This window comes from Nymphaea colorata, chromosome 2 (assembly GCF_008831285.2).
Source record: "Nymphaea colorata isolate Beijing-Zhang1983 chromosome 2, ASM883128v2, whole genome shotgun sequence".
Taxonomy (NCBI): domain Eukaryota; kingdom Viridiplantae; phylum Streptophyta; class Magnoliopsida; order Nymphaeales; family Nymphaeaceae; genus Nymphaea; species Nymphaea colorata.
This window is the reverse complement of record NC_045139.1, coordinates 15,848,356-15,875,746: the sequence shown is the minus strand read 5'-3', so window position 1 is coordinate 15,875,746 and position 27,391 is coordinate 15,848,356. Positions and strand designations below refer to the sequence as shown.

The following is a 27,391-nucleotide window of genomic DNA, read 5'->3' as shown; positions in this document are numbered from 1 at the left end:
TTTTTTAAGTCATTATAATGTAATTTTCAATTACTCTAATGAAACTTTTGATGGGCTGGTGAGAGCAGTGGTTCACATCAGCCCCCACATAACTCCGCCACTGCTTCCCACACTTCTTGATGCTCATGCTAGATCGGTGGAGAGGGGAAACAATCACACCAAATTAACAAGTGTCCATGAGGATTGAGGATCTATTCTTATTTTCCATTGGGTTGTCGTTTATATTTGTGGAGAGAATTCTGTAGAAGAACGAATAAGCGAAAAAGAAAGGAATGGCGGAGAATCAAATCAGGTGGGCCATGGAAGGAGACATCACTACCACTGTAGCACCACAGCCACGACCAAAGATGGCAGTGAAAATGGGAGAGCCACACCATTCATATTCATGAGGCGATCGATTGTTGAGAAGGACCTGCCCACTTCACTGTGGTTTTGGAGGCGGGAAGTTGGAGTGTGACATGAAGGAAGGAGGAAGTGGATAGAGAGAGAGAAAGGGAGTCGTGAAGGTGCGAATATTTGGGGAGCCTGATAGGATCCTTCCTCACATGCATAAGATCCTTTTCATGAAGTTAAAACTCTAGTAGGTCCATCTGTTGTCAATTGGTGGACTCTCAACTTTAAGATTCAGATGATATTACGATTCCTCTGGTTTAGATGAAATCAGTATGTTTGAAAACCTTTGTGATAATCCCGGGGGCTTGGCTTTCTTGTCCACTCCACCAGGTAGATGACATTCTTTTATGTGTAGAAAAATTAATCAAGGTGTTAAACTCCAAACTTATCATATCAAATTAGTTTAGATTTTTTTATGCAAAAGCAAATCATCCGAAAACTAGGCCTGCATGCAGCAGACATGCCACAAAATATTCAACACCGTTGTTTTTATTAGTTATTAGCTAAACTGGCAGATAAGATCGAGCCGAGTCGATGAATTGCCGAAATTTGTTTAACTCATCCGAACTTTCACCGAGACGATCCTGAACCGTCAGCGGCTTCGCTAGTCGGCTTGTCTTGCAAACCTCTGATGTTTGTCAATAGTTCTGATTAATGACGCGCGTGCTTGTCTATAAATACTTTTCCTTGTCATTTGCTCTTTCTCTTCTTCTTGGCAACGACGTCTATGGATTGCCCTCTGAGGTGCTCTTCCTTCCTTCCTCTCAGGCCCGAGCGGCTATTGTGCAGGCTTGCGCATCCGCCCTCTACCGGATTGGGATTTCCCGTCAGTTTCTCTCCTTCTCCAGTGGAATCAGTTTGTGTTTCCTTCCTCTCCCTTCTTTCTGACTATGGTCGTGTTTCTTTTTTGGTGTTTGGTGACGCAGAGATGGAAGAGGATCGAGTCGGGGAGATGTTTGGTCGTATGCAAGGCATTTGGTTTCGATGAACAGGGCGGAGGCAGCCGTGGTTTCTCGAAGTCGACTGCTCTTAAGGTCTTCATGGAGGAGGTACCCGTGATTTTCCTTTTCTTGTAACTGTTATCCTCCCTGTTTCCTCTCTAAATCGATTTCTTTGTTTCTTCTGCTCTCTATGATGAATTTCTTCTCCATTTTCTAGTCGTTGGTTGAAAATCCCGAAATCTTTCTGCTTTGGAAGCGGAAAAGGTCCTCCCATTGCCTAGCCATGTGTGTTGGATGTAAGAGTTTCTTCAACCTAGTGATGTTAAAAATACCCACCTAGTTAGGTCTGAGTAGTTTTTGTCTGTACCTCCTTCAGTCATAATTTCTCTTTTAATTAATATGATTGTGCATCTGAATTCGGTAATCTATCTGGTTGCTTCTGATTGCGGCCACACTCCGATTGTGTCCGGTATTTGGAACTTGTTTCTCGGATAAGAGTTGCATATCGGCAAGCTAAAGTACCAAATGCAATGACGAAAAGTCTAGAGGATAGCCCGTTAATTTGGTATAGTCGTTTTCAGCAGCTATCTGAAACAGATGCGGTTTCATGATGGTTAACAACTAGTGCTGTTGTTTCTTCATGGAGAATGGTGTTTTACATGCGCCTTGCCCGTGCCTGGCTTTAGTAACGTTGACTTAAGATCTCTTGTTGGTCCTTCAAATGGTTGAATTTTTTATGTACATCTCGATATTTAACTGGGCAGTTTGGCCTACGTCTTGCAGAGACTGAGTCAATCATCTATTTCTTAACTAGTTTCAGCGGATTATGAAGGAAAATGGGGTAAATGCTAGATGTTAGATTGACGTGACCAGCTGTACTTGGGTCGTAGCAGTTCAGTCCGCTAGAAGAAAGCTTGCATGCATTCCAATCCTTTAACTTTTACGACATGCCAATCCTTAAGTTTTATTAGGCACCAAACTAAGATTAAAACATGGATCCCTTTATAAGTTCAGTTTCTTGAAGCCTCAAAATATGCATGAGGGATTGTTGTTAAAGGAATATTTTGTTTCGGTTCATATTCTAGTCAGAGGTTCTAACGTTTTGTGGGTTGTATAATTCTTGCTTCTAAAATATTACACACCTTCGGAGGTCATTAAGTTTGATTTGTTGCTTTTAGGCTCGAATAGATGTACGAAACGAAAAAAAATAGAAGCCTTTGCTGTTGTAATCTTATTCTTATGTTGAGGATGTGTGGATGCAAATATTTATTATGCTTCATAAGATATGTCATGTACCTGGTATTAGGGCCAAAATGATGACTTGATCCATGGGATGTTTCAGGCAATTGGTGCTGAATATGGTGAGGGTTTTGAGACATTTAGGCCAGAGGGTCCTCTAAAGGTCGATGTGGTAAGTGCTATTTACTTGCAAGGCAACTCGTGTGGTGATAAAAACTTTCCCATTTAATTGGCCTTTCCTTTTTCTTGTTTTTCAGGATTTCTTAAATGATAGGATGCAAGAAAGTGCTCTTCAACGAATAAGATATGCTATGAAGCCTGATGAAGCCTTTGGGCTTATCTTTACATGGGACAATGTTCTGGTACTTCTTTTGTGAATTGTCTTCCTATCCTTCTGCATGGCTGTACTCACCAGGTGGACATAAAAATGCAAGTAGCTTGCATATTGTGTATCTGGTATTGATGAATCTTTAATCAGCAATGACTTGTTCCTGTGTTTCATATGGTTTTCAATGGAATACATGAAATAATGAAAGGTTTTACTAAAGTACTTTCCTGACTTTTCTAATTTGTGTGGAGCTAAAATTTTTGTAGATTTATTTATTTGACATTTCCAGGCAATTTCTTTCTCTTATGGGTTTTTTGGTAATTCCATGTGCCTATAGTTATTTTTTCTTCTTCCTTATCTGTTTCCATATTTAGTATGATTTTTTTTCTCTTCCTTTTTTTTCTCCTGTGTATGTTAATCAATTCTTTGACTGAGATATTTGAGAAGTTACCTTAATCCTTATTAAACTTTACTATTTCTCGTGAAGTCCAATAAGCTATTAGGACCCTACACCTGTGAGGTGGTGGGTTTCGGCTCTTGACCAATAACAGCATCAAGGGTCTAGGGGTTGTAATTGTTGGTGTCTAGGTATGCTTAGACAAGTTGACTGATTGAGCACTTTTATGTTCAGATCCTAGAGTTCTTGTAAGAGAGGAGTCTTGTTCTTGTAACATGATATTGTAGAACAATCCGACCTGTTAGGTGATGACCATATGCTCCACAGGCTTGGAGTCATATCAGTCTCTCGCTTTCACATGAATCTTGCCATGCATTTTTTTTTTCTCTGGGATTTATCCCTTTAATGCTTTCTTATAGTTGCATTTGGTATCTGTATCTTCTGGATTAGATTCATATCTGTTGATTTCAAGTAGTTTTAAAGCCTTCAGGCTTCAGTTCTTTTATCCGTTAGATTGATTTACACTTTTATCTTGTTATGGTTTGACTTTTTTGACATTATTTGTGCATGTCAGGCTGATACTCGGGCACTGAAACTTGATGCATGGTACCAGTTAGGACTTGAAGAAGGTGAGAATTTGCAGTGGTGTGGAATTATCATATTCTGACTGGTGAAAATTTGAATCTTCATTACATATTCAGTGCTCATTTCATATGAAACTGGATAACAGTTAAACATTCTTTTTTGGAGAACGGTTGATATCACATCTTGTCTGTCATTTCAGGGATGCTCTGAAAGTTTTTAACAAGCATTTTGGATGGAAAGATTTACTTTCTTAGTTAAACTGATTCAATTTTTTCAATTGGAGCACTTCTGCTTGATAAACCATTTTTAAATTGGAGTTCGCCTTATAAACCATGAGCTCTATGAATATTTTTGGTTTCTTTTCTGTTAAACTAGTCTTATGGATCAACCACAAATTCATGTGAGAGGTGGAAGCAAAAGTATTCCCTTTTCATGCAATGACATCATTTATTAAGTAAAAGACCGAAGAAAGGAAAGGAGGTAAGACAGGGAGGGAAGGAAGAACGGAAGGAAACATGAAAGGATTGGAGACTTTGTGAAGACCAGAAGACAGAATAGGAAGTTTCAAAACCTAAAGGGATTAGGAAAAGCTTTGGAAGCAATGGAGTAGACAGATTAAGAAGTTCAGAGCAAAAAGATGCATGTAAATTGTACCCTGAGATCTGGTTTGCCTTTTATAAAATGAAGATGCCATGACCCACTGGCTGCAACTCACTGGAGAAGAGAAAGCTTGGTGCCATGAGCTAGTCTCAGATGAAAATCATGTCTTCATTGGATTGGTTTCTGTTGTACCTTGTTATGCTGTAGAGACAAGAATGCATGAAACTTAACTGTTCCTTGTGAGACCCCATATACAAGGATTATTTTGCCTCTCATGAACAGATTGACTTTTCAAAACTGATCATACTCTTACTTCTCAGGCTATTCTTCTTAGATCATCATTGCTTTCAGTTTGTTAAAAAAGTTTTCATCCTTATAAAGCATATCAGCTAATTTTTAGCATGGGGTTCCTCACTTCCTCCGCTATTTACTCATTCTGATTCAGCACTTAAAGTATTTTCATTTGCAATTTTGTTATTTGGGCTTTTCTTAACTGCTGTTTTTGGTAATTGGCTGTGCTGACAGGAAAGCACATTCCTGAGGATAATAACATCCGCCGATCATTGACATATGCTGGTGCAGATCATGTTCTTACTAAGGTTTTCAATCTAAAATCTCTGAATCAATATGGTTTATTATTATTCTACTTGCAAGCTTGGATTTTGTTTTATTTGTGAAGCCTGCTTAGTGAGTGCTTTGGTAAAAGTATTATTTGTTATTCATTCCTTTACCATTTATTTTTCATTCCTTCACTGATAGAGTTGGCACTGTCACCCAATTATGCTACTAGTTTGCATTTTTTCCATTGCATTTGATGAGTTTCCTTTATCTTCCTGGAAATGCAATCTCAACACTTTCATGGCATTATTTGTTGTGTACTTGTGTAATCAGATTTTGAACCTCCTATTGCTGATCCTGTCGTTTTCTTTTCCTTGAAATGAGTTTAAATAACAGTTCAATTTTTGAAATATCTCTTTGAATTCTCTCTCTCTCTCTCTCTCTTTTTCACACACACACACACACACAAACCCACACATGTACTAAACTCTCAGATATTATCCCAAAATGATGTGTCCTCTTATGGAACTCAACATGCTCTATAAATTGCTGAACACCCTTTTTCTAGTCTATATGTGGGTATAAAACAGATCATCTTCACTTCATTAGCTAGTTCCTGTGGTGGATTTGTATCATTCATTAGCTAATCTTTCCAAATGTACTAATATATGAACAAAATGCAAAACCGGTGCTCCTATGCATTTAGGAACCTGAAAATTTTGAATGAGTTTCAACTCCAATTCACATGATCAAGAAACCAAACATAGTTCTTTTCATTTCAAAGTGAACAATGTGTAAGATTAATACAATCTGCTAGCCTATGAGCCCCATCTTCAATTCAATAGTGAATAATTTTAACGTGCAAAAATATGCACAAAGAGAAAGGAGGTTGCAAGCTTATTTTTCTTCCATCAGCCTGCAATATTCCTGTTTTACACTTTTCCTTGTGGAATCACATACTTGCGTGGCTTAATGCTTTGGACATATGACAGGTTTTGCACTGGGTGGATGGTGATGAGCAACTGGAAAGGTTAAAGTTACGGTTGTCAGAGCTATACTTTGAGAACCTCCAAAATGTAAGTTACATAAACTGTTCCTGTTCTCATTTTTTTTTTGTTTTTCTCACTTGACCTGGATGGTATGTGCATTTTCTCAGCTAAAAGCACCTATGGAAGGAGTGAAGGAATGGTTAGATGCGCTTTACACAGTTGGGATCCCATGTGCTGTGACATCACGTTTGGACCGTACGACTTTGATTGCAGCCCTTAAAAGGATGGGTCTTCAAAAATACTTCCAGGTCTGATGCCTAACTTAAAATATTCCGTTTAGGTTCCAATGTCCCATGGACTAAAATCAGGTATCTCGTTTCTGCAAGCAGGCTATGGTAACTGAAGAGGATGGAATGGATTCTATCGCTCATAGATTCCTGTCCGCTGCTGTCAAGGTTTAAAATGGACTACTCTCTCTCTTTCCATTTTTCTCTAGGATAATATAGAGGAGCCTTCTAGGACAACGTAAAAGGAGGTTTTGAGAAATGACACACTTATAGCGCCTCCTCACATCCTGTGTGATGAATGTGTTCCTTATGACCCTTGAAATTGACAGCTGTAGATGTTTTGCCTATTCTCCGATCACAAGATTCATCACCGTTGCCTATTCACTAAAAAGAATCGCCTGGTTTGGCTGATGAAAGAGCTTGAATCTTTCATGAAGTGTTACTTTGATATGCGATCTTAAGAAACAATGTGCTTGGACTTTACTCTTCCTTTTGTTCTTGTCTGGACATTTGCAGCTGGACCGGAAGCCATCCAAATGTGTTGTGTTTGAGGATGATCCCAGGGGGATAACTGCTGCTCATAACTGTACAATGATGGCAGTCGCGCTAATTGGTGCCCACCCTGCGTGAGTTTCTCTCCTTTGCTGCCATCTTCAGTTCCTTTATTTCAATGACTCGTCTTCCATGAATGCACACATTGCAAGGATTCAGTCACCTTTCCAAAACACGAGGTAAACAAGTTGACCTGACAACTTGCTGTTCTTGGTTACAGATATGAGTTGGTGCAAGCTGACCTTGCTGTTGCTAGCTTTAGTGAGCTCTCAATAATAAACCTTCGGAGACTATTTGCTCACAAGGGGTCTGCATTTATGGACTTGCAAAAACAGATTGGAGAGATTGCTCCACGTAGAAGGAAACTTACGATTGATACCGTTTTCTAACTAACACGCTCCCTTCTCTCTCTCTAGCTTGTGTATATGCAAATCAACTACCACAGCTTTGCTTGCATGTGGCAGGGCCGCAATTTTTGTTCCCTTCATATCTTCCGCTTGTAGGTGACCTGACAATTACTTTGTTCGGTGGAAAGGGAAAAAGAAAAAGAAAGCAATCTTTCTCTCCATTGATATGGATATCTACATGGTCGATTTTTAAGTGCTAACAGCGTTATATTGCTGCTGGGTAGGTTGTCTTTTGGTGGTACCGGCAGGCAGTGTGGTTTAGGATCGAAAGTAGATGTGTGGCCGGAATTCACTGTTTATGCTTCCAACGCTCTCAAGGAGCTGCAACGATCAAGCTGGCGATGTCAAAGATCCTTATCCACCGTAGCTTATTTCAAGGTGATAAACCGATGAAGCAGGTAGTATGTTGAGATTCCCTATCAACCATCAGTTTTTTAAGATGCCTTCGCCATGCGGTCACACGTATTATCAATTCTAACAAGATCGAAACAGAACATGAGATGTAAACACTTGAACATGAGTAAACTCTTAACCTCCAATTCTGATGGCTTTATATAATATGTTTTTCCCATTATCATTCTCTTATAAGAAGGTGGCCTTTAAATATTTGCCAATTTGTTCTGCCAAATGAACGTAGAATCTTCAATACATGGTGATTATATAAATGGAAATTCGAGACCGGCTCCTACCAGTGTTACTCTTCAACTTCCTACCCTCTCTTGCTTCGGTACAATTGCCAAAAAACATAGGTAAGTGCTTCTGAGGAGAGAGAAGTTTTTTTTTTTTTTTGGTGGGCTGGGGGAAGGAGGGGGAGGATCACATCAGCGACTGCGAAGAAACTGTGAGCATTGATTGAACTACAGAATTGCACTCAAAGGGATAGGCAATCAACAATACATTATGTAAAACGGATGGCTTCACAATCACCGCAGCTTCATTATCGATTAATGTATACCTTTCTCGGCCTTTTGGCTAAGATCAAGTTAGTATCTGGTCCTTCATCGATCAATGCACTTGGAGAACCAAGACTGCTCAGACAAAATCAAGCGATATCTTTTACACCTTCCAGCACCCCTAGAATTTGTATTATAATGAATGCCTTCTGTCTCTTAGCCCAGCACACAGCAATGCGAGATGATAAGGAAGTTGCCTGCTTCCCAGGACGATTTGCCAATTTGATAGGAGGGATCTCAGTCCGTGCAGCACAACACAGTTAATTGGCAGGTAAGGAATGGATAATCCGCAAAACTGCGAGCTGTCGCTCTGCTGTCACAACGTCCGCAAAAATTTTCCCTGCTAAATGGTTATGCAGCAATAAGCTACACAAGTGAACTTTCTCTCTCTCTCTCTCTCTCTCTCTTACACATACACACCATGTCCAAACAAATCAAACAACTGTTGCTTTTTTAAGGCATTGTTATTTGTTCAATGCTAGTGCGGAGAGCAGGAGCAGCCAGGCATTACCTCTAAATTTTAGCAACTCGAGCAATTTTAGAAAGAACTGTCCTTAGACAACGGACACCAGCACCAGACTTCGAGCTCACCATCATCTACATGCACAGACACGGCTGTCAAGTTCGGAGGGCTTTTCCCAACATACCTACTATGAGTTGCACGAGGAAAAGATTAGCTTACCACAGGTTGAACTATTGACTTATTCTCCCTCAGGCCCTGCATCGAAGTCTTTCCTTTCATACATGCTCAGGTGGAAAAGAGCATAAGAAACTTGAACTTTTCATGAATTAAAATTAACAGCAGCTATTACCTTTTGAATCTGCATAGCACGGCGTGCAACATCAATAGGGAAAACTGTATCCGTCTTCGTTAGAACAATCTGATATTGTGTTTGAGATCTGGGATTAAAAAATTGAATTCAGTTATATCAGTTTGCAGCTTACAGCAATAAAAACTGCAACCACCAAGACCTATCAGTGAGATTAGACAAGGAGAGCCCACGAGCCACAACATTTGACGGTAACAGCAACTTCCTTATTAATGGATAGTAGCAGACGCTTACATAACTACTACAACTTGCATCAATTTCGATTAATTTGATCAAGAAACGTCAAATTTCACCAAAATAAAAGATAAAAAAAGAGTTCATAAGACACATGGCATCATTACTTGTGTCACCCTCAGTGAACATTTTACATGATGCAAAAGAGTTGAAGAATACCTTTCCATCAGGTTGATGAGTTCACGGTCCCTAGGCTTCATCCCCCACTTAGTATCAATAAGAAGACACACTCTTCTCAAACCAACACGAGTTGAGACATATTCCTTTACCTAGACCAGTTTCAATAGATTCCGATTAATTTTTGTTTTTGTTTGTGACCATTCACAATCATTCTAGAAAAAGTTAACAGGGAACAGAAAAAAAGATGATCTCGATCCAAACTTACAAGTTCCTCCCAAGCATCCTTAACTTCTTCCTTAGCATAAGCGAAGCCATATCCAGGTAGATCAACTAAGCAGAACTTTGAACCTAGTTTAAAAAAATTAATGGTCTACACAAAACCAACAAGAAGTTACAGAAAAACCTAACAGGAAACTAATGAACACTATTCCTAAATTAAAAATTTATGCAACAATATTGATATTGAAAGAAACCTGAGTAAGTCCAGGTTTGTCTGATGTTCGCACAACGCCCCACTGTCTGGTAAGTGCATTTAGCAATGATGACTTCCCCACATTTGATCTCCCTAAAAGGACAAATATTCATCATGAAAGGCTGCATGAACAACTCAATGCTGAGCCAGGAGAAATGAATTTCTTCTTAAGTGGAAAAGTTCTTTTAATCATGAAATGACATCTTCACTTAATTGATTGCTGCAATCATTAAGCACTTCATCAAAATGTGCTCATTTTCACAAGTTAGGAAAAATTATAGCCATGAACATTTACTGTCAAAATAAAGATCCTGCAAATGCAGCATGGTTGAGTATGAACCAGGCATTCAACTTCATGAGAGGAAAAAGAACAAAAAAAGGTCTTGTATGCTTGTAAGTGGATAACTGATGAAAAGGCTGAAAATGTTAATCTTGGTTGGGCATGATTATTTTAATATGACGCGTCACCAGAAAACTTTCTACAGCTTCAACCATTTATAATCGTGCCACACTTGAGGTTACTAAACTCATTAGCTTCAATGTTTTTCATCACAAATTACATTTCTACTATGAACAGCATTTCGCAAGTTTCTACAGCTTCAACCATTTATAATTGTGCTACACTTGAGATTACTAAACCCATTAGCTTCAATGTTTTTCATCACAAATTACATTTCTAATATGAACAGCATTTCACAAGTTACAATACACCAACAGTCACTTCAAGCTGCAAAGAACATTCAGCTGGTACTGAAGGATCATTGGATTCATCTGTTTATAGTTGCCAATTGGACTAATAGCCAGGAAGCAAAATTCAAATTTAAAATTCTAAATTATTAGAGATGCAGGAAGCAATTAGGAAGCAGTATAGAGATCAATGGATGAGCTTTACTAAATTTAATGCATAAGGAGTGCACGAAGATTTATATCACAAGACATAAAATGGTAATCTACCTGCAAATGCTATCTCTGGGAGGGAAGGAGGAGGAAAGGATGATGAAACCTTTGCAGCAGCAAAAAATTCTAATTTGTTTCTAAAGACCTGCATGACACATTAGAATTGGTGGTATAAACATCCGTCGTGTTGTATTCTTACTTGTTTTAAGAAGCATGTGGACATTCTGATGAACTGCTCAAGATGCAGATCACATCAAAAAGCATCTGCAAGAAGCACAAAGGTTCCTACCGCACTGAATACATGCATAAGAATTGCAACAACACAGGTTTCTTCCTTTGCCATTTTAACTTGCAAGCAGTCATGATAAGTACAAACTGTATAAATTATCAATCCTAAGCTTCACAAAAGAGAAACATTAGCAATTCAGAAGATAGCATTAGCATATTCCTCACATTAGCATAAGCTCAAAAAAGGTCAATTCTTTCCATCACAGTACAGGCCATCAAATATATTCAACGGACGCCACAACATCAATAAAAAGGGCTCAAGAAAATACACATACATTGTCCTCAATCCGTTCTCTCTCCGCACTTGTGGAGAAAGGGACGTTATCAAGAGGAGCAGAAATGTCAATATTGTAGCCAGCCTTTCTCAATTCTATCAAACGCCTGCGTCCCAATAACTGTCAAATAAAAGGAATCTGCTTATACACCATCATAAGCCTGAAAGAAGATACGAAATATTTTAGTTGTTGTCTACGTTATCTTCAACGCATGCGAGGATTTCCTTGCTTGGTTTAATGGCACGAAACTGCGCATTCTGGGACAATGTAATCTCTTTCTCCGGTACCTTCTCTGCTGTTGCATGGCGAACAAATACATACACACGTCAGGCTCAAGGTGGAGAGCTATTCCTAGACGATGAGAGCAAAAAAATAAACATGGGTTTACCAAAAAACTACATAAACTAGTCAATCACCCATTTTCATTTGGTCCTAGTTGGAGAGAAACGAATGACTTCCTACCCAAAAAACAAGAAGAAAAAAAATACCGTAACAACCGCTTACCAATTGGAGTACACAAGCCATCGTCTAGTCGCTTGTTGGAAATGTCGTATGGGTCGATCCTGATCACTCGTTTCCTTCTCTTCATCGGAACCTCCTCATCCGCAACTGCGTTATTTGATTTCTCACCTGCACCAGAAGCTTTCCCAGTTTTCCCCTCTCGATTGCTCGATTTGGTACCAATGCCACTCGACTCTTCCCTACTCTCCAAGTTCGAACCCCCCCGCTTAGACCACTTCTTCGCCAACTCCAATGTATTCCTACCCGCCTTTCTGCTGCGTTTTTCATCTTCAACCGTTGCCTCCAACCTCTTCTCCTTCTTCGCCTTCCTGCTTTTGGCATCCAAATCATCCGATCTTTGGCGTGCCGCGTCGAAATTTCTGGACCTGTTCCTGGGTTTGGCCTCCCCAGCCGCCACTAGCTTCCTGCCTTCACTCAACTTGCCGTCTCTTACTCTAACCTTCTTCAGGAGCTGAAGCCTGGGCGCCTTGGACGTCCTCAGGCTCGCTTTCTCCCCCGCGGAGCTCTCTCTTTTCGCAGCAGATTTGATGACCTTCAGTCTCTTCGAAGAGTTTAATAGCTTCATCTCCATCTTCGGTGCTTTCTTCCACCTACCGGTCATAGTCGTCTGCTTCTTCCCCAAATACATCTTCATCGCAAAGAAATTTAACTTCAGGTTCCGACGAGTTAAGATTCCGGCAACTCGGAGAAAGCCGCCGGCGTACGCAGCGCGGCAAAATTGTTGCGCAAACGCCCCTATGGCCACACTTGGCTCCCCATTCGTGCTTATGGAACCCCTGCGGACTCATTCGCAACGGACCGGATACGGGTCTGGTTGGGCCTGCCAATCAATTTTATGTGGAATTCGTACTACATTCCGTTTTCCCATGGCGTGTGATGCAGGATTCTAAGGTTTCGTATCCTTGATTTTTAATCAACATATGAATAGTTGTATCATATTCGTAGCTTAAGATTCATGAATTCTAAGTCAGATCTGACTCACCTGACATCTATCATCCGAGACATGCTGACTATTTTATATGTATGGTTCTTAAATTTACAATTTCTTAAGAAGGTGAATTGTAGAAGTCTAACAACCTCGCACCTAACCTGCTGGAAATGGAAAATTTAACGACGAATATGGTGGGATTTTATTTCTCATATGAACTCCTCAATCTTGTGGAGAAGTAATACCAACTTTAATATATTTGGGTCTCCTAAAAGGTTAGCCCAAGGGTTCCGGTAAGAGTTGGTAGACAGTAAGTTAATCACTGACATGCAAGTTAAAATGTGGTGGAGACGCGAAACACCCAAAGCAAGCTTTGTACTTAATATGAAATACTCCTCCTCCTCAGATTTTGATGCTAATCTTAGATTGGTGGTCGTGCTTGAACTACTCGATGCGATCAGATTCAATTGTCGTTGAGAACAAGATACCCATTGGATTTAGTGAAAAAATTCACATACCATATTCCCATTTGATTACAGATCAGATGCGAGTTTCCTTATAAATTTCAGGCGCTTGATTTTGGATTCCAGATGAGCATTGGAGTATATCGGAATCATTCGAATTGCCTTGTAACTGTTAATATGGATGGTGCCGCTGGGTTTCTGGATATGAGAATATGGTAGGCGAGCTTCAGGTCCGGACATAAATCCAGACGTCGTATAGGTAAGTACCAAACAACTGGGAATCATTTTCCGTGGAAAATGAATTCCCTATATTCGAACTGACTCTTCCTTTGTCCCACTTCATTTGGTCCGCATAGCAGGTGCTTCCCTAAAACCCTAAAGCCCCCAAAACCCTCGGAGGTCGCCAAGTAGCAGCAACAGCGGAGTACCTCCAGCACCGCCACCTTCGCCGCCGCTGCTACTGCCGCATCGGCCACCATCATCATCTTCGTCACTGTCTTGAAGCCCTTGCAAATCGGCGCCTGCACCTTCATGCGCCGGCTTCCCCCCAAATGCAGGCCATTTTCAGACTTTCGGTGCTCCGGAGACCCGAAGTCACCAGCGTCCTTGTATCCTTCTCATCCGTAACCCAGTTGCTTACCCGGCCTGCTTCGCCTCGCTCTGCTCCGATCTTCCGTTTCTTTGGTGCTCAGCCTCAATCGGACGACGAAGATTCCAGCGGCGGTGTCTCCACTGGATTCGACAGTGCTGATTTCGACATCTCCAGCACTTCCGCTAATAGTACTGTCAGCGAACCTTCATGGGATCAGACGTACCGTGAGAAGGTCGACAAGGCCCTCTTCGGAAAGGAAAAGAAGGACGTGAAGGGGAATAGGGATGGAGAACATGCAAATCGTGCCAAGAGTCTCGCGAAAGCGCTCCTCCAAGCGGCGTTGCAGCGTCCGGATGACGAGGAGGAGGAGGAAGAGGCGGTGAGGATTGACGGGATGGTAGTGAAAGAGGAAGACCAGATGTCATTGTCGGTCGGGATCGTGGGGGCTCCTAACGCCGGCAAATCTGCTCTCACGAACTATATGGTTGGTCTGTCTTATCTTCTTTTTACCCTCTTTGAGCATGTTTTCTGTTTGATGTTAATTCGGTAGCATTACGTTTGCATTTTTTTCCTGATATCATTTCCCAGTGCAGGAAGAAAAATTCGTTCCCATTTCGTTTCCGTCACTAAACTGTCAGCGTATGACTGTGTTTTGCATATTGGTGCGAATACATAAGCATTCTTCGTACCAAGAATCCATGAAAACTAACAAACTCTTCGTTCTCTCTACATTCCTTCTTTTCGGAGTGATATGTGAGAGAATTATACTAGAAAGGCTACATGCCTACGGTGATTTTCTGGTATGTCAGAACGTTGATATCCGAACATCGGACTGTTGGAAATGAAGCTAGAAACGGTGACCATCAGTAGGTTCGACTTGCATCTAGCCTATTGTTCATCAAAATGAAGAGGAGTGCGTACCGTGCAGTTCGCACCCATCAGCGACGAGCAATTCTTATCGTTCTTAGTTATTTTCTTCAATCTAGATTTTCATAGCGTAACTCATAAATTATCGCCAATTGTGTGTAGGTGGGGAACAAAGTTTCAGCAGTTTCACGGAAGACAAATACAACTACTCATGAAGTCCTTGGAGTGGTGACGAAAGGAAACACTCAAATTGTATGGTGAATATTTTTTCATGTTCTTGGATGTTTCTTTATATTTTCATTGGAAAAAGAAAAACAAATGTATTTTTTGGTTAGCTAGTGATTGTGTTTCTATGTGTTTACATAGTTTAGGTCTCATTTTTGAGAGTTTTTTGGCCTCAAGCTTTTAAATGCAATTCTCATTACGTTTTTACCTACAAGTAATACAATATGGGAGACGTTTGCCAATTGGCACTAAGTTTTATAGATCGATGTTTGTATGTTTGTGCTGCTGAACTGGATGATCGATGTTTCATCAAAAGGACATCGAGCTTGGAAATTTATGCTTATAGGGAAACACATGCTAAGCATGTTTAGATCTCTCTCTCTCTCTCTCTGTTTTTCTCTTTTTTAAGGTGCATGTACATGGAAGACATGTAAACATGCCCTTCAGTTCAACTGGTGGAGAAAATTTTTTTACTACTTTCACTCCACCTCCTTATGTGAAGCGACAGTATTGCATGGTATTTAGCTTACAAAGAACATCATTATTGCCTTTCTTGAACTGGTATTCCAGCTTTTGTAAGTCTTGAGCTCACAATTTTTATGTGTTCTACTGAACAACTCAGGTTTCCAATATATTCCTCTAGTTGTGATGGTGATCAATAGTGATTATGCATGGGATCCGTCCTCTAATGCATGGCTGCTGTTGGCAGCCTTGGACTTCTTTTCCGTCAATCGTGTGGTGCATAAGCTGTCTAACGATAGTGGAATTATGCACTTGCTAATGCTTTGACAATCAAGAAAAGTCTTGAACTTTCCTATGTAGTCCAGGCTTTTATGCTTTCCCATTTTCGTGTGTACTACCTGACTAGTTTTTTATGTCACCTCACTTGATTGACAATTTGACAGGCCGTAGACTGATGTCTGTCTTTTAGAAGTGTAGCATAAAAACTAAGAGAAAGGCAATTATTGTTTTGCCAAACATGCTGACACATGTTTTGCATGCTGAGACAGTTACTTGTTCAGAAGACTGTTATCTCTGGTCTTTCATTTTTTTCCATTAGCAAGAGTGTATGGTTTTTGTCTTTTCCATTTTCAAATGTTAGATCAACATCTTCAACTTGTTGCCTATTATTAACATGAGGCTTGAACTGGCTCGTGCTTTTCACATAGGCTGCCAAGGCAGGATCAGGTTCTGCTTTAGTCAAATCAGAACTCAAGTCTGGTGTAAGATGAGCATGCCCCGCATGCACATGTTGTCCGAAAAACTTAGTTCAAATCTTATCTTTTTGCTTTATGACTCCACAAGTTCTGTACTCATCAACTTTCTAGGTTGATTTGTTGAAAGGTCCTACTTTTCAGTGATGGAAAGATATTAGAATTCTGGTAAAATATAATGTTTTAGTTATAGTCTTTGTTTAATACACTGTAGATGTTATAGTTTCTTCCTGATGCTTGTTTCAGTCTAACTTTACCATAAAACATTGCTGATGACTTGTATACAGTGTTTCTTTGACACTCCAGGACTTATGCTGAAGCGAGGAGGTTACCCTTATAGAACAGATGTGACTGTTCGTGTGGAAAGTGCTTGGAGCTCCATTGAGTTATATGATTTGCTGATAGTGCTGTTTGATGTTCACAGGCATCTCACAGCGTAAGACTACATAATATTTCTACTTTGATATCCATATACACTCTGACAGACATACACCTGCATGCATATATATATACATATATATATATATATATAATTGGTCTACTGAAAGGACAGTAATTTTATTTATTCATGTCCTAAACTTGTGGGTTGAATTATATACGATGTCAAACAAGATTTTCAGTTTGCCACCAAAGCTAAGTCACATGGGTACTTCAATAAGGTCCATGTACGGTGTTGCCGTACTAGGAAGTAGAAACTAAAGTGGATACTTGGACACACTTGGGTTCTTTTTAGGCCAAAGCTGATCCAAACTGCTTAATTTTACTTGATTTAATTTTTTGTAACGAGTTTTCATTCCGTTCTTTATTGTTCATTAACATATAATATTTTTATTTATATCAATTTTTTATTTAAATGTTCCTCTCATCTTGATTTTTTGTGATATATATATATATATATTGCCGTAGCCCCGTAGCCACATTTACCCTTGTGACTTAGTAGCTCCAAAGAAACTTCAATGGGATGGTAGCAATTATGGTTCTCATGCATGATGCCATATTGTTGAATGCTATTGATTCAATGGATCCATATCCTGTTGTTGGATGCAACTATATAATGTTTTCAGAATTCAAAAGAGCATATTTTTTGGTTTGATTGATCTGTTATAATATGGTTGATGTCCTAATGAAAGAAATGAAGTTGTGAAAAACTAGTAAAAAAGTTGATTGATTCGAAGTATGTGTGCTTTTGAAATATCCTTTTTTGTGTCAGGCTGCTTTTCGATCGCACAAAATAACATGTTCTTTTCTTATATTGTTTTGCAGGTGTGATGCAAGGGTAACAAGATTAATCAAACATTTGGGAGAAAACGTACATCCAAAACAAAAGCGTGTGCTGTGCATGAACAAAGTTGATCTGGTCGAGGTCAAGAAAGATTTGCTGAAAGTTGCAAAAGAGTTTGGCAATCTTCCTGGTTATGAAAGGTGGTTGTAAGGAGTGCACCTTATTCATGCTTTTATCGGGAGAAGAGCTTAGCAATTCCGTTTTATATGCAGATTTTTTATGATTTCTGGCCTCAAAGGCTCTGGCGTGGAAGATCTTACTCATTATTTGATGGAGCAGGCAAGTATATCTTGCATTGTTCCTCTTTCTCTTATCTTAGATGATAAGCTTAGATTTCTTTTTTCAGGTGCTTGTGTCTTCTTTCTGCATCTCTTTTGTATGTATAGTGAGATTTGTTTTCCCTATGGTCATCCATGAATCCCAAATGAAGAAAATGTGTGAGTATCATGATTGGACATCCCTCTGCCAACTTGTATCTCCTATTTTCAAGTTTTACCCGGGGAGATGACCTTGTACCTGTATATATACAGTCATCCAAAATTCTCATCATCCTTTTCTAACAAAATTGGCTTTTTTGAGATAACCTTGACCATCTTCAAAAAAGATTTAGAAGTGACTACATAACGCAGACCATCCTTCGTATTGTTGTGATATAAATGGCTGCATGCTTTTTCCTTTCTTTTAGGCGGTTAAACGACCATGGGATGAAGATCCTACAAGCTTGAATGAAGAATTTTTAAAGAGCTTATCACTAGAAGTCGTTCGAGAAAAACTGTTGCATCATGTCCATCAGGTACTATGAGATTTTTAGTTTGGCTTTTCACTGCCAATCAACCTGACAATCTTAGGTTACAGGAGATCCCCTATGCTTTGGAGCACCGCCTAGTTGACTGGAAAGAACTGAGAGATGGATCTTTGAGGATTGAGCAACATTTCCTTGCTCGCAAACAGTCTCACAGGAAAATTGTTGTGGGCAAAAGTGGCTCCAAAATAGGGTATTTTTCTTCCCCTTTTTTTGGCTGAATTTCATGTCAGTCTACTAGTTTATTTATTAATTGCTAGGTTTTTAAATTCCCTTGCTATAATGAGATATGCATTCTTTTGTTTCTTTTCCAGTTAAATTTACGGGAAAATAAGTCGGAAAATTGTCGAGCATCTCTTTCTGCAGTAGCGCTTTTCATTTTCGCCAACCTATTAAAACCTAACAACATATTGAAATCGCGATCGCGTGCTTTTGCAGGAAGATAGGGATGGAAGCTACTGAAGAACTGCGATCCATGTTGAAGCGGCATGTGCACCTCATCTTGATGGTCAGAATGGCGTAATGAAAGTAGAAAGAAAAAAATCATCACCAAAATGCGATGCCTTGGGTGACTCATCATTTGTGGTTGTATTTGTATATGTATATAGAGCCGTCGAAAAGGGAAGAAATTTTGCTAGTTGCAGCAGGAAATTTTATGTGTAGGTTATTGAGCTCATCACCGTGATCCACCCATGTGTCTGTCCAATTTTATTGTGTTTACGATTAGGAAAAAAAAAAAAACGTTTCACTGCCGGTTGCCACTTTGCCTTGTAATTTGTAACTTGGCCAATGATTCTGGTGAAGTCGAAAAGAGACTGTTTATAAACTCGTTTCAAGGAAAAGTCAATAAATTGATGTTTTTTCTTTTTTTGGAGAGAGATTTCTTTCTTTATTAAATTAATCTTAGTGAGAACTTGAGAATTGGAAGAAATCTATAAGGGTAACCACTTAATACCAGGTTTACCTTCAAAACTTGGTTTAGGGTGTGTTTCGATGATGTTAAAATTGGTTTTGGGCAGATCCTGGTTTTACAAAGCCAAGTTTTTAAATGACGTAGGAAAACCTGCCCTCGCCCCTCTCCACTCCAAAGGATTTTCACTAAAAACCTGTTTTTGTTTAACCCTTTTTTTCAACCAAGTGAGTCTTATAGACCAATAAATTTGTATAGCTTATATAGTTGTTAATTTCGTGGAAGATTCAAAAGATCAATTAAAAACAACTAAGTCCAATCTCATTCTGCGAAGTGGTCAAACATTCGTTCAAGGAACCTTCACTCATGTGGTGTTGATGTTCTGCAAATGTCAACGAACAAGAAATTGGTCTGGTATGTACAAATGCTTTTTCTTCAAGTTTCCGTTTCACAAATAGCGATATCCGCCTAATACAACCGTGACTCGAGCTCGGACTAATACAGCTTCGCTTGAGATAAACTCATTTACCCGCATAAGCTTGACTAAGATCAATCCATGTAAGATTGTCTAATCTAATTTATCTAATCAAAGCTCCATCTCGAATATAAAATTTAATTCAGAGTTGGAGTTGTGCTCAAGAAATACAAATACCACGTATCTTAAATCCAAGGGTGTGGTCAGACTCTGTCCCCCTCGACCACAAATGCATTGTTTTCACAAAGTAACACATTCAAAATCCTTAATAGAGAAATCCATTCTTGTTTAAGTTGGATTTAACCAAATGTAGATTTAAAATCGGCCTTGGATCTAAGATCCCAGGCTATGAAACACAACTTATTCGAGCTAGTGGAAGAGCTACTTGTGTAGGCAGTTTCTCAAACTGTATCACAAATTTATTTCATTTACATACAGGTTATATATCTCAAATGTCCATGCAATCCCACAAAATTCTGTCAATTACATGTGTGTTATCTCTAATTAGTTATTTAGACCTATATTGCTGCTCCTAGAGTTCAATTTGGTGGTGGGTTGGGCCAAGTTGGTGCTGTGTAGCTGGCTAGACCCAAGGGCCCTAGCCCACCCTCATTTTCTTTTTAAATATTATATGTAAGTTTTAAAAATTTTATTTATCTTATTAAAAATTTTGGAAAATTATATTTTGGTTACTGTTAAAATTTTGAAAATATAATGTAGCTCATCTCATGAAAAATTTCTAACTCCGTCCATGGTTAGAGCTAAGGTGCGTGGACAACACATCTCACGTTCAATTCTAGTTGGCATCTCAGGTGCAGGCCTTCAGGATTCAGGATGGCTGGGTTTGTGATTAAGTCCACCACCCTCTCTCAGTAACTCTCACACACTCTCTCATCATTGGTCTTATGTGATCCAAAATTGTTAGATTTTGATCTATTTATGAGTTTGGATCAATTGTCTTATCTAATCAAAAAAATTGAGGATTTGTTACTAGTTGTGCGTCTTCATCAATGGTCTCATCTAATAAAAAAACAAATGGATTTACATTTAGTTAAAGATCTCGATCAGTGATCTGCTTGCACCAAAAGTACAGTTCTTCATATTCACGAACTATACTGATGTGGGCTAGGATGAATGGTCGTATTTGCTCAAAAAATTATTGGATTGAATATATTTGTGAGTCTAGATCAATGGTCTTTATCTAACCTGAAAATTGTTAAAGTTCGATCAATGGTCTTATCCGGTCTAAAAATTGTAGAAGTGTCTACAAATATGTTTGGGAAATATGTACAAATTTTACAAGAAATTAGAGAAGTACTTATTCAGAAAAATACGGAAATTGTCATCCAAGATAAAAATATATAATCATCCATTTAAGTCATTATAGATGTTGATGGTAATTCAAACAAAAAAAAAATCTAAGAGATTAAAAAGTCTCGCAAAGATTGGTTAAAAAAATCATGAAAATCTAAAAGAACATAAACTTTTCATCAGTACATAAATGTTCACAAGACTTCGCCAAATCTATATAACAAACTTGTTACTTTCAACTTGTTTAAAAAATTTTAAAAATTAATTTAAAAATGTCTATAAAATTGTATGAAGCATCAATAAAGAGATAAATGTTCACAAGACTTCCCCAAATCTATATAACAAACTTATTACTTTCAACTTGTTTAATAAATTTTAAAAATTAATTTTAAAAATGTCTATAAAATTGTATGAAGCATCAATAAGGAGAATAAAATTTTATAAAAAATTCCAAAAAAAATGTGTACTTATGTTCAAGAAATTTGTAAATATTTATGACACTTGTCAAACATCCAAAAAACTTCACTACAAGAAAATTGCATTTAGTGATGCACAACATGCTTCAGTAAATGTCATCAGTGACGCTAACTCTTCATCATGAATGACACCACTAAAACAATGATGGAATTAAGGATGCACTTACTATCACAATTAGTCATGCATTAACAATGATAACCCAGTTGCTGTGGCACCAACTATCCATGAACGGCTCATGTAAAAACAAAAACGTAATATGCAAGAACAGTCAGCAATAACATACAAACGCTCAAGCAGTAAAAAATGAAATAGTTAATCTGCAACCAATAACAGATACAACTACAAAAGCAGTTGAAAGCATTTTCAGATTCAGAGTGCTAGCAGCTTAACCATTTTAGTTAGGAATCTTTTATTTGATATTCATTTCTTTGATCTAAAAGACAAAAGAAGGTTGTTACTGCTACCATACCACTTCATGGTGATCTGAAAACTGCTAATATATATATATATATATAAAATTAAAACCGTAACACACGATGTGCTAAAATACACAAAAATACCAAAATCACAACCATCATCTACGGATGAATCATGGGTTATGTCATTCCAAACATAATTCTACATCACCCAAGCGTGGATGCATTTGTCAATTGCGGATAGGTCATGCATAAATTCAGAAGACCTAAAAAGACGGGCATCATAGGGTTTTCTAAGTTCAGTTGGAAAGATAAGATTTTTTTTTTTCGATGAACATTTGGAAAGAAAAGATTAGAAACAGGAAACAAAGGGTAAGCATGTCATTCCCAGTATGTCATATCTAATCCAGACTTATGTACTAATAGAAGTTACGTAAGCAAGTGGGGCTTCTCGGAACCGTCTCAGATACGGTTTCAAGGATAAGGAGATGATCTTACACACATTACATGAAATGTACCCGTCAAAATTAAGAGTGGGCTTCGGTTGGTACGCGGATTGGGTTGGACTGCGGTAACAATGGGCCTAACATAAGTTTATTTATTAAATTCGGTTGGTAAGCATGTCATTCCCAGTATGTCATATCTAATCCAGACTTATGTACCCGTCGAAATGCCGAGCTTTGTTTGAAATATGTAAGCTGAATAAATATAAAAAGTGTATAAATTGATTTACGAGGCATCCACAATATTTTTTTGAAAATAAGGCCAAATTATTGTTCACTTCATACCTCATATATATATATATATATATATACACTTTTACAAAAGCTAGTCTGAAACATCGTCAAAATGCTGGGACGACTCACCATTAACATATATAGTTTATATATACACACTCAGACCTTATATAAACGCCAAAATCGGTTTATCTTTTTAGCAAAATTGATGCCTAACATAAATATTTCCAATTTATCCGTGTACAAGAAATTGCACGCTGACCCAATTAAATCTGATTTAAGGACTCCGTGTAAAAGATACTAACCCATAATAAAGGGAATTGCATTCGCATGGTTAAAAACATGTTGGACTAGGTGTCGAATATATATATAAAATTAAACCATAACAACATTGTGCTAAAATACACAAAATAACAAAGCCTCAATATATGAGGGATTTGTCATGCATAAAGTCAGAGGACCAAAAAAGACGGGCTTTTCTAAGATCAGTTGGAAAGAAAAGATTTTTTTTTTATGAACAGTTGGTAAGAAAAGACTAGAAACAAACGCACTTTAAAGTAATCAACTTCACCGATTGCGAAGCCTATCCTCAACTCACTTTTTCATAATACACGGGCACTTCGTCAAACACAATATTAATAGTCAGGTTTGGTAGAAAACCCGGGTAAAGCGATGGTTTTTAATTGTTTGGACGTTTGGTATATCCAGCGGGCTGATCTCTCAATTACCTTAATTAAAGTTTAGATTCAAATTCTTCTATCCCATATCAGGTTTGCCAATATAAAGTAAAGTTTAACCTAAGATCTTTAGCATGATGCACCACCATCAATCTTTTGCCACCTAAAAATTAAAGACTTTAAGATAATTGGTAATCAAACATACCCTTGCGCCCAAATGAAACTCTAGAAATCAGGTCGGAGTTTCATGTACTTTGTCACTCAACGAAAACATTATTAAGAAAATACAGATTAATTTATAGGACCGGAATATTAAGACAAAATCAGAATAGAGTATCATAACATGCAGTTCTTATTTGAGAAATTTGGGTAGCCTTGGTTGGGGAAAAAATGGGAGCCCTAAACCAACATGATTTTTCTCGCATTTTGTCCAGTTTGAGAAAATAAACTACAACTCGCCGAGGCAAAGATGCACCTCACAAATGGCAAATTAACTCATTCCCACAAATATCATTCACAAGAATTAAACCGCGCGTCTTTTATCTCATATAATATGGCAAAGTTGCTTTTTAACGAAAATCTTCAGAAATCTTTGAAAAATTTTAAAAATTTAAAACTCTTAAGAATAAATGCAAATAATACAAAGTGACGCAAAAAAAAACACATTTTTTTTGCCATCCTTTTCTTTTGGATTTTTTTGTTCAAACATTGGGTTTTCTTGCAACACTTTTTGGAACTTATTTCCGACGTATAAAACACATTTCGTTCCAAAGAATGCATTTTATGTGACAATAGATTAACCAGATACATGAGATACTTAGATGTAATACCGATCTGTCACATCCTTGGAAGGTGCTTCAAGGTTCTGTTCGTAGGCCTTGAAAAAAACAAATTGTTCATGGATTTGCACAAGTTCAAGACCCCACTTAACTTGCATAAACGACATTCATTCAAGTTTTGTGATGGGGACTCGACGAGCCGAGATATAATTATCTCTTACGCAAAACGAGCCTACGACCTATTTGACGGGCTTGACTCATGAAGGAGAGCCAAAGTGAACTCCAACCACCACATAGTAGGGTCGGGCAGAATCACTGCCTTCTGATCGAACTTCCCCCGTACTAAAAGCATAAATGTGTTGTGGACAAGGATCCTTCAAACAAGTTTTAGAAGGATTTGATGGCTTCTATTAACAGGAAAATTAATGTTTTATTACTTATCAAATGTTTTATTTTGGGCACTGAAATTGGTGAGCTACTTACTGCCCTTCACGAAAAGCTAGTAGCACTATTAGCACTTTCCAAAGGCAATACCAAAAGAAAGCTAGAGTTGATCTGATCCCTATCATTTACAATCCACAACCTATTCATTCATATCGCTTTTTATTATCTTCAAAATAGTTTCAAAGCTACCTAAAGTTCATAATTTACCAAAAGTAAACAAAAAAAAAGGATGGTTCGATACTGTGGGGTAGTTTCTGACTTTTAGAAAGTAGAGATAGAAGGGTACCTGTGAGCAATGTATGAAAGATTGGTGGCGTTCATTCCCATTCTGAAGAGGCCAAGACACGATGTTCCAAGATCTACCCACTTCTCAACTGAGGATTCAAGAATTCCTTAAGCAAATGAATAAAGAAATGCCGCACTGATCAAACAATGCCTTGCATTTTTGTCAAAATATGGATAAACAGCTTAAGGAAAACAGCATATGGCATTCTTTAATTTTCCATTGAATGGAACTGGTTACTGCCAAAGTCAACTTGAATCGGCTCATGGAGGCCCACTCATGCCAATTATGATAAGATTGGTCTACACCTTTCAACGTTATCTTCTAGAGTTAAACAAAGTTCTAACAAAAAACGTCAGTGCCATTCATTCAAACTCATTCTAACAACATTGGTCAGTAAAACTGACAAAGTATTTAAAAAAATCAAAAGCTAAGTCTCATATCTGAGCCTATCACTGGACTGCCTTAAACTTTGTCCAAAAAATACTAATAAAGTTTCAAAAACACAAAAAGCAGATATTCAAAAGACACCTACATTTTCAATATAGTTAAAAACACAAGTTTTTCTAATATCCATTAAAAGTCAATAAGAGCATTTTTTGTCAAAACGATTGTTAAATCACTAAAGTTTTACCATTTTCCTTCACAAAAATTGACCTGAAAAAGAAAAAAGCTACGTGGATAAATAGAAGGGTCCCTTACCTTATAAAGAAGAAAGTCATTCACCCAACTAATTAGGTTACAGAAATTAACTACATTGAGTATAGTTGACCTACTGATTATTGGGTACGTTTGTAAAGATCAATACAAATTGATGAACTCAAAATTGGTTTTACTTGAGAGCATTTTAGGTCCCTTATCAAACTAATACCTGAGAAAATTTTAGTTCTTTTATGACACTAACACCAGCTTAAGTAGTAAGCTAGCCATAATTGGCAAAATATTATTTTCGTTGAACCAGGCACAACATGGTTGTGTTCCATGAAATGTCGCCTGGAGTTACATCGCGCACCAAGTTGGATCCGCAGAACAAGGGTAAGTATCAAGTCAAATCTCAAGAAACAAAAAGAGAAGATATAATTATAAAACAGCTACTTAAAAAAGAAAAATTGTATGGAAGCATAAACACAAGTGAGACATGATAATGAGTAGAAAAGGAAATGAAATAACAAGAAGCCGCACTAGCCAAGGACAACTTCATAAAAAGTAAAGAGCATAGTATGACCCAAAAAATAGTGAAGACAAAGCAACCAAATATGTTAAGAACACCAAACAAGAAGCAAAATATAAACCAAAAATAGAGCCTCCTGTTGAGCTTTCCCTTAACTAATCTTTGTAAAAGCAAATTTTTTGAGTTCCAAAACTTCTGGATTATAGAGGAGATTTAAGTATCAGTCTGTTGAAAAGCATGGATTTGTGCAAACAATTTTAAACAAATGATACAGAAAATAAAAACCTATGTAAGCATTTCAGTAATCAAGGTTCCAACATGGTATTCAACAAAAATTGATCAGACATAACTAAACCAGGACTTTCTATGGTTCATCAAGTTACGTGCTAGTAAATGCTTTGGAGATGTGGACATGATCGTGTACCTGTCAAATGACAATGTGTTCCCCATGCTCTAACAGGAAAAATATAATAGAACATCAGATATTTATTTCCATTTCTTGATAAGTAACTCATGACACTCCACATAAAACAGCAAAAAAGATATCAAAAGAATATGTTGACATCCGAAACCATAGGATATTTTCATCTTATGCATAATTTTGGATATAAAGAAAACATTCCAAAATGCAGCTGGGAATGACAATTTAGCCATAGACAACCTGATTTTTTTTTTATACCAACTAATGTGAGACACAACATATTTGACCTCCTTCAACTCGAAGGGCCCAACCACTTGGTGAGGTGGCTCTTGTACCAAAACAAAGTCTCTATGGTGAATGCATTATCAAAAGAATCATAAGAAAAAAAAAGATAGTAGTTGTGGAACTAGATTTTGTGACTTGATCGGTAGAAGATTAAATAAAGCACTGTTACATATATCGTGTACGGGTATTATATGGCGAGCAATTTCTCGGGTATAATACGGCAAAGTCGTATATCTCAGGAATATCTCAACAAAAAATCTCTGCAAAATTTTAAAAAAGCTAAAACATTTCATAAATCCTGAAAATTACAAACAAATAAAAATCATAAAAAATACAAAAAAAAACGTAAAGAGTAAGCATATTATACACATTTTTTTTACGTTTTTCTATTTTCTGGTGTTTTTTGTAAAAAAAAACGTGTTCTTCACGTTTTAAATGGCTGACTTATTTTTATGTGTTTTTTTTAATAAGAAGCTTTTTTTGTGAAATTATATAAAGATCAACAGTCCTTGGGTGCACAAGACATAGCTCTCTACTATAACTGGTTAATACGGTATATTTAATACGATGCAGTAGTAGTCGAGAGTGAAAAATAAAAAGAACACTTCAGCTTAGGGATCTACCTCACAGCTTCTTGATCAAGGCAACTACCATTGCTTGAAAGAAAAATGTAGGACAATGAAGAGCAATAAGAAAAGACGATGATTTATGTGGATTAAGATGAAAATTGATGAACAGAAAAAAAGAAGCAATATTATGATGGA

At 37.8% G+C, this 27,391-nt stretch overlaps 3 protein-coding genes and 1 long non-coding RNA gene across 33 annotated transcripts in view; 2 read left to right on the top strand and 2 right to left on the bottom strand.

Annotated features, from left to right (window-relative positions):
- The first annotated feature begins 1,059 nt into the window (after window positions 1-1,059).
- On the top strand, window positions 1,060-7,435 carry LOC116247205 (5-amino-6-(5-phospho-D-ribitylamino)uracil phosphatase, chloroplastic). The gene is made up of 11 exons (XM_031619228.2): window positions 1,060-1,219; window positions 1,320-1,442; window positions 2,677-2,745; window positions 2,831-2,935; window positions 3,873-3,927; window positions 5,009-5,082; window positions 6,034-6,117; window positions 6,198-6,338; window positions 6,420-6,485; window positions 6,834-6,943; window positions 7,090-7,435. Exons 1-11 carry the CDS (start codon window positions 1,121-1,123, stop codon window positions 7,256-7,258), a joined length of 1,095 nt encoding a protein of 364 aa, XP_031475088.1. The 5' UTR covers window positions 1,060-1,120; the 3' UTR covers window positions 7,259-7,435.
- Window positions 7,436-7,797: 362 nt separating this feature from the next.
- LOC116247202 (uncharacterized) lies at window positions 7,798-12,703 on the bottom strand. 3 transcript variants are annotated; one of them, XM_031619224.2, is made up of 11 exons: window positions 11,850-12,703; window positions 11,543-11,640; window positions 11,346-11,465; window positions 10,840-10,927; window positions 9,887-9,978; window positions 9,679-9,783; window positions 9,453-9,562; window positions 9,042-9,129; window positions 8,912-8,947; window positions 8,741-8,826; window positions 7,798-8,572 (listed from the first exon to the last, which is right to left on the bottom strand). In XM_031619224.2, exons 1-10 carry the CDS (start codon window positions 12,499-12,501, stop codon window positions 8,743-8,745), a joined length of 1,473 nt encoding a protein of 490 aa, XP_031475084.1. In that variant the 5' UTR covers window positions 12,502-12,703; the 3' UTR covers window positions 7,798-8,572; window positions 8,741-8,742. The 3 variants fall into 3 exon arrangements, with proteins under 3 accessions (XP_031475084.1, XP_049932167.1, XP_031475083.1); XM_050076210.1 differs by having other exon boundaries at window positions 7,798-8,569; window positions 11,543-11,637; window positions 11,850-12,701; XM_031619223.2 differs by having other exon boundaries at window positions 7,798-8,569; window positions 11,850-12,700.
- An 860-nt stretch (window positions 12,704-13,563) lies between these two features.
- LOC116247204 (GTP-binding protein ERG) lies at window positions 13,564-19,115 on the top strand. 2 transcript variants are annotated; one of them, XR_004170830.2, is made up of 8 exons: window positions 13,564-14,335; window positions 14,881-14,970; window positions 16,445-16,593; window positions 17,421-17,579; window positions 17,652-17,718; window positions 18,125-18,232; window positions 18,288-18,434; window positions 18,680-19,115. XR_004170830.2 is itself a non-coding variant. In XM_031619227.2 (8 exons), the coding sequence occupies exons 1-8, from the start codon at window positions 13,811-13,813 to the stop codon at window positions 18,762-18,764; spliced, it is 1,323 nt and encodes a 440-aa protein (XP_031475087.1). In that variant the 5' UTR covers window positions 13,579-13,810; the 3' UTR covers window positions 18,765-19,115. The 2 variants fall into 2 exon arrangements, 1 of the variants encoding a protein (XP_031475087.1); XM_031619227.2 differs by having other exon boundaries at window positions 13,579-14,335; window positions 18,295-18,434.
- Window positions 19,116-19,422: 307 nt separating this feature from the next.
- The window catches only part of LOC116248574 (uncharacterized), a 67,402-nt gene continuing 59,433 nt past the window's right edge, over window positions 19,423-27,391 (bottom strand). For 25 of the 27 annotated variants that reach the window (XR_007572556.1, XR_007572571.1, XR_007572580.1 and 22 more), the window contains one exon: window positions 20,839-24,841. This is a non-coding gene — a long non-coding RNA (uncharacterized LOC116248574). Of the gene's footprint in view, window positions 19,534-20,838; window positions 24,842-27,391 lie in introns of those variants that run through there. The other 2 variants (XR_007572568.1, XR_007572564.1) reach the window with 1 other exon arrangement.